The sequence below is a fragment of the Rhincodon typus genome, chromosome 18, assembly GCF_021869965.1.
Source record: "Rhincodon typus isolate 14 chromosome 18, sRhiTyp1.1, whole genome shotgun sequence".
Classification (NCBI taxonomy): Eukaryota; Metazoa; Chordata; class Chondrichthyes; order Orectolobiformes; family Rhincodontidae; genus Rhincodon; species Rhincodon typus.
In genome coordinates, this window is record NC_063349.1 from 21,455,480 (window position 1) to 21,461,479 (window position 6,000).

Here is a 6,000-nt window from a genome sequence, read left to right on the forward strand (position 1 = left end):
CTCCAGCAAGGTGCCACCACCAGACACATATTCCCCTCCCCCTCCCTTGTCTGCGTTCTGCTCGTTCCCTCTGGGACATCCTAGTCCACACTTCCTTCACCCCCAACACCTCCCCACAGCACCTTCCCCTGTAACCAGCAAAGATGCAACACCTGCCCATTTACTTCCTCCCTCCCCAGTATCCAAGGGCCCAAACATACCTTCCAGGTGAAGCAACACTTCACTTGCAATTCCCAGAATCTAGTCTACTACATTTGCCACTCACAATGTGGTCTCCTCTACATTGGGGAAACGAACCATAGACTTGGTGACCCCTTCGCAGAACACCTACATTCTGCTCGCAAAAAAAGACCCTGAACTACCTGTTGCCTGCCACTTCAATGCACCACCCTGCTCCCTGGCCAAAATCTCTGTCTCTGGCTTGCTACAGTGTTCCAGTGAAGCCCAATGCAAGCTGGAGGAACAACACCTCATTTTCCACTTGGGGACCCTACAGTCCTCCGGACTCAATATTAAGTTCAATAATTTTAGGGCCTAAATTCTACCATGTCCCAGTCCCCCACCCAACACACCAGGCCTTGTTTCCAAATAGCCTGCCATTACACACCCACTGTTGTTAGTCACTAACAGACCCCATTAACAACTTCTCACCCTCCCAGACTGATCGTTAGCAACTTCTTTGCCTGTCCAACTGTCTTTGTCTCTCTTTGGGCTCTATCCTATCGTTTCCTCCCTAACCCACCCACCTCCCTATTTTCTGCATATAAACTGACACTTTCCCAGCCACCATCAGTTCTGAGGAAGGGTCACTGGACCCAAAATGTTAACTCTGTTTTCTCCTTCACAGATGCTGCCAGACCTGCTGAGCTTTTCCAGCAACTTTGTTTTTGTTCCTGATTTGCAGCATCTGCAGTTCTTTTGGTTTTTATTTAGTGAAAAAACAGCATTCCAAATAGACCCCAGGGGATGTTATAAATACACAAGAATGTTGTTTGGGCTCTGTAATGTCCTTGCCGTCTTCATGCACGTGACGGATACATCTTTTGGTTACCTTAATTTCCAATGTCTCCTTGTACCTCTGTACAACATGATCATCTTCAGCTCAACATTCAAGGAGGCACTTGCAAGACTAGATGCTGTCTCATCCTACTTGTTGGAGTTTATCTTGATTGTCAACCTGGAAGTGTCAACTTTTCCAGACAAAAGTACAATACCTGAGCAATTGTTTACCAAGGAAGGCAATTCTCTTGACAATGAGTGGTAGAGGCGTAGAGGCGGCCCTGGCCTCAGATAGGGATGGAGCAGCATGATTTCCTTGGTCTAGGAGGCTTACTACCTGCACAGCTGTGTACAGTTAGCTGCCCCACTCCATGATTTACTAACAAAAATCAGAGAATGCTGCAGGAGTCGTTGAGAAAGGATGTAGAAGGTATGATATTCCACAGAGCATCACAGGAAGTTGGACCTGAGCATGTGAAGACTCCTTTTGCATCCTGAAGCAAAGTGTGTCTCATCACCTGCCTTAGCTACGCAGATTTCCAACACACACAATACTAGAACTGATGTTAATTTCCTTGCCCTAGGCATGGTACCGTTCAAAAACAGAAAAGAATGGTTACAGTCTTAAGCCAAATGAGAGGAAAATGGAGAATCATTCTTGTTTGAAACTCAAAATGCTGGCTTTGATGTGGGCTGTTTCCCAGAAGTTCAGAGACATTCTGATTAGTGCAGAGTTTCGAGTGTTTACTGGCAATAAAGACCGAATGGTTTGCTGAACTCACACAGTTTCAATTCTAGAACAAAAACAGAAGTTGCTGAAAAAGCTCAGCAGGTCGGACAGCATCTGTGGAGAAAAAAAATCAGGAGTTACCGTTTTTGGTTTGGTGACCCTTCCTCAGAATTGGGGAACAGAGTTCTGAGGAAGGGTCGCCAGACACAAAAAGTTAGCTCTGATTCTTTCTTCACAGATGCTACCAGACTTGCTGAGCTTTTCCAGCAACTTCTGTTTTTGCCACTTCAGAATTGCATCATCTACACATATCAACATATATCAAGAAAATGGAGCTAAAAGGGCCAAAGGAAAATTCAAAAAGGACCTGCGTATTTGGGAATGCACTCTAACCTTTATCTTCTTAGCTGTATTCAATCCCACTGACCTGAAAAGCATTTTATTGTGCTGTCTAGTCAGACTGCGATGTCTACTCACTTGGGTTACAACTTCAGATTCCCTGTCTACCAGATTTGAGGTCTTCTCGACCATACCCTAAACATTTCCTCAAACATGAACAATTATTGGAAATGAAGCAACACTTCCTTATTTTCTGTTTTCATACCCCATTCTTCCAGTCCATGACCCTCAATCCTTGTACATCATCCTTGACATTCAACCGAATTTTATATTTTCCAATAGATTTTCCTTCCCATCTCACTGTTGTGGCATCCCTCCTGTAATTTGACACTTGACAGTACATCACTTAGGAACCTACTTTGGGTATTTGCCTTTAAATAAACTAATCCTTTAGTATCCCTACCAGCATTTAATCACGGATCTATCATCTAGCATTCTTCTATCTCTACCTCAGAAAATGCATGTGTACAATGCATAAGGTGCCTCTTCATTATCTATCATGTTTTCAATATCAGATAGTGTTATTCATCACCATCACCTGTGAGAAATGAGCTTTCATTATTTGATTCCCATTGCATCTTACAAAAAAGATTTTCCTAGACCTTTCTCCTGCCTATGTCCCTCTCTCGAAAATAAACCAGATCACCTGAAATAAAGTCTCAGAATATTGAATGTGATTTTACAGCCCTTTGACTTTTTTCTGAAATGTTAGCCTTTTTAAAAAGTTTTCCTATTAGCATGTAATGCACTGAAGTGGGGAGAAAAGAAAATGGAACTAATGACTGTTCTTTCTATGTTAGGAGAACCGTTGTAGAGTGTACAGAAACGAACTTCAGTTTCCTTCCATATACAATTGGTACAGGCTAACGCTGAACCATTTACAATTAATTTTTATGATGCACCAACCATGCCACAGATATTGGCAACTTGCAATTCGGTTGATTAGCCAGTATCTTACCTTGTCAATTACTGCATGATTCGTCTCACAGAAAGCTTTGTTGAAGTGGCTTACTGCTATGGTATTCATGACAATAATATTCAAATTCACACATATGCCCAAAGTTCATCATTTGTAAATTCTCCTCCATCAGTCAAAATGTTTGTTAGCATCCCAAGAACCAGACGAATGTATTTTCTATGATCTTATCTATAATGGTTGAATAGCTTTCTGTTTCTGGAGTTTTCTGGGAAGCAATCAGGACATCCTCCTCATTCTGTCTTGGTTTTAAAGACTGCACCTCTGCAGTTAGGGACCTCTTCTTCAATCTCCAAACAACCTGACTTCTTTTACATTGTTGCCTGGTGACAGGAGACATTTTTTTTCTCTCTAATCCAGAGTTCTTCTCCTCAAGAGCTGAAAGCCACAATTTAAATGCCCGTAAACAAAACAAATCTCCAGACGTGCTTAACTGTTAACAGAACAAATCTATAATGAAACAACAAAAAGGCCTTCCCTACTCAACACACCAAATATCGAAATACAAATCAAACTTAGATCTATGTAGGAGCAAATGACTGCAGATGCTGGAATCTGTACTGTAAATAAAAAAAAATTGGAAATCATAAAGAGGTCAGGCAGCATCCATGGAGAGACAGCAAGCTAACGTTTCAGGTCTAGATGACTCTTCATCAGAGCTCAGTCAGCTAGATACAAAATGTTAGCTTGTTCCCTCTCCGTGATGCTGTTTGACCCACGGTGATTTCCAGCATTTTTTGTTTTCCAAACTTAGAGCTATACTTCATTCCTTCACTTTAGAATCCAAGTGCTTCTTATAAGAATAATATTATATTTTGATTACATTGCCACCTTAAACATAAAGAAGGTGGAGCTTTCATACTCTTTAACCTTATGGTCAAGAGATTCCAAGCAGGAATTGGCCAATCCACCCCACACTGGAGGTGCAGCTGCTGTCCAACATCAAATAGTTAAACAGATCAGGGAGCAATTTGTTCATCACATAATTTAGGCTTCCATTTACCTGTACAATTCCTTTAGGCCAGCCAGTCCCATCATCAGAATTGTCTTTATCAAGCATTACTTGAATGGTTTTTACATTTCAGATAATTTGTCAAATTAACAAAATCACTGAGCTAAACTTGTTCTTCAGCAGATTAAAAACAAGTTGTAGATATTATTCTCAGACAGTGAGTGGAATTGAATCCAACCAACTGAAAAAGGATAGGAGACATTGGGGTATGTGGGCAGAGAATCAAGAGGAAAGGTGAAGGAAGAGTGTCCACTCACATTACATCAGGGCAAAGGAAGATCAATGACATCCTTTCACATTTGGAGGTCAATTGAGACCCTTAAGCTGTTAATTAATGGCCACTTAAGGCCTCATCACACTATTCTTTCAGCAATGCAGGGGCACTTTACCACAGGGGAGGCTACCCAATAAATGTTGACAGCCTTCCTGAAGGTTTATGTGCATGGCCTTCCTGATTGGGTACACAGTGACATCGACCACCGCAAAATCCTCATCTTCACAATCACCACCTACCAATTCCTTCCCGCTCCACCCTTATGCATCCCACCTCAGACTATCAGGAACTGCCTGACCAGCCCTGGTGAATCCTCTGGGGCCTCCTGTATGGCTGTTGGTTCAAGATAGCTAAACATCAGTGGTCACCGTACCTGGAGACACCGTTCAGATTGAGGTGTGTTGCTGACCTCCTAGATGATCCAGGAGGTGGAATCTTCACCCTTACAGGGAAGGAAGCCCCAATGCCAGGCTACTGTAATTATATTAATTAATTAATTATAGTCATTGAATTGCTTCAGGGTTTCCAGAATTTGCTGGAACATTCAAACTGGCTTTCACCATTGGCACTTAAATTTAACCCATTAGGTACAGACATTACTCAGATTTTTTTCTGAATGGTGCTCTGGAGATATGCAAAAGTGTACATTGTTTCAATTTCTTATCTCCAGCAGTTCAAGAAAATATTACACAGTAAATAGTGAAGGAAGGCCATTAAATCATTTTTTGTGTAGCACCTTGTTGGACTGTGTAGTGCATGCATATCTCTTCAAGATGCAATAGATCACAACGTTCAAAGTATCATACAATATTATTTAAACATATTATGGTCAATGTATTAGCCTTTTGTGGTAATGTCTATTTTTCTTTTTGCTTAAATAGGTCCTGATCTCAGAAGGGCTTGGTCGATACGCACAAGACCCAAAATTTGTTGCTGCAACAGCCCATGAAATTGCAGATGCTTGCGATATGACAATCGAGGAGATGGAAAATGCAGCAGGCAACTTGCTCAATGGCAAAGCTAAGGGTAGCCCAAACGGTAATCTGTTACCCTTTGTGAACTGCAGAGATTACCAGCAACAGAATATTGTGCAAGATTGCACAGAAGGAGGGCAGGACTGTGAAAAAAGTGACAAGGAATTTGCAGATGAGATGATTTATGTAAGCACCCTGTAGTGACAGAAGATGGCTACATTATTTGCTTCAGTTTGTTTCAGAAGTGCCTCACTGTTCTTGTACATGAAGTAACCAGAACAGCTGCTTTCTTCATTTGCTATTGTGAATTGGAAGTTGAGTTGAGCAATTGTAGCTCCGAATGCTTTTTCTAAAAAAAAAATTAAAATTGTTAGAAAAATCACAATTTCAGGTATCAAAGTGGCATGACCTTTGAAACTGCAGCAGAGATACTATCCAACATCTCAAATATGCTAAAACATTGTCAGAATTTGAGTGTATAGGAGGGACTCTGGAGAGGAGTGTCTAACTGACTGGTTGGCCAAACAACAGCTAAAAAAAAAAGAGATAACAAGGTGTAGAGCTGGATGAACACAGCAGGCCAAGCAGCATCAGAGGAGCAGGAAAGCTGACATTTCGGGTCTAGACCCTTCTTCT

The 6,000-nt window shown here is 41.5% G+C and overlaps 1 protein-coding gene across 1 annotated transcript in view; it reads left to right on the plus strand.

The window, feature by feature from the left end:
* The window catches only part of LOC109920177 (voltage-dependent L-type calcium channel subunit alpha-1C-like), a 656,132-nt gene that overhangs the window by 641,976 nt on the left and 8,156 nt on the right, over nt 1-6,000 (plus strand). Inside the window, exon 49 of the mRNA XM_048607862.1 lies at nt 5,272-5,550. Coding sequence (XP_048463819.1) covers nt 5,272-5,550 — 279 coding nt within the window. The remainder of the gene's footprint in view (nt 1-5,271; nt 5,551-6,000) is intronic.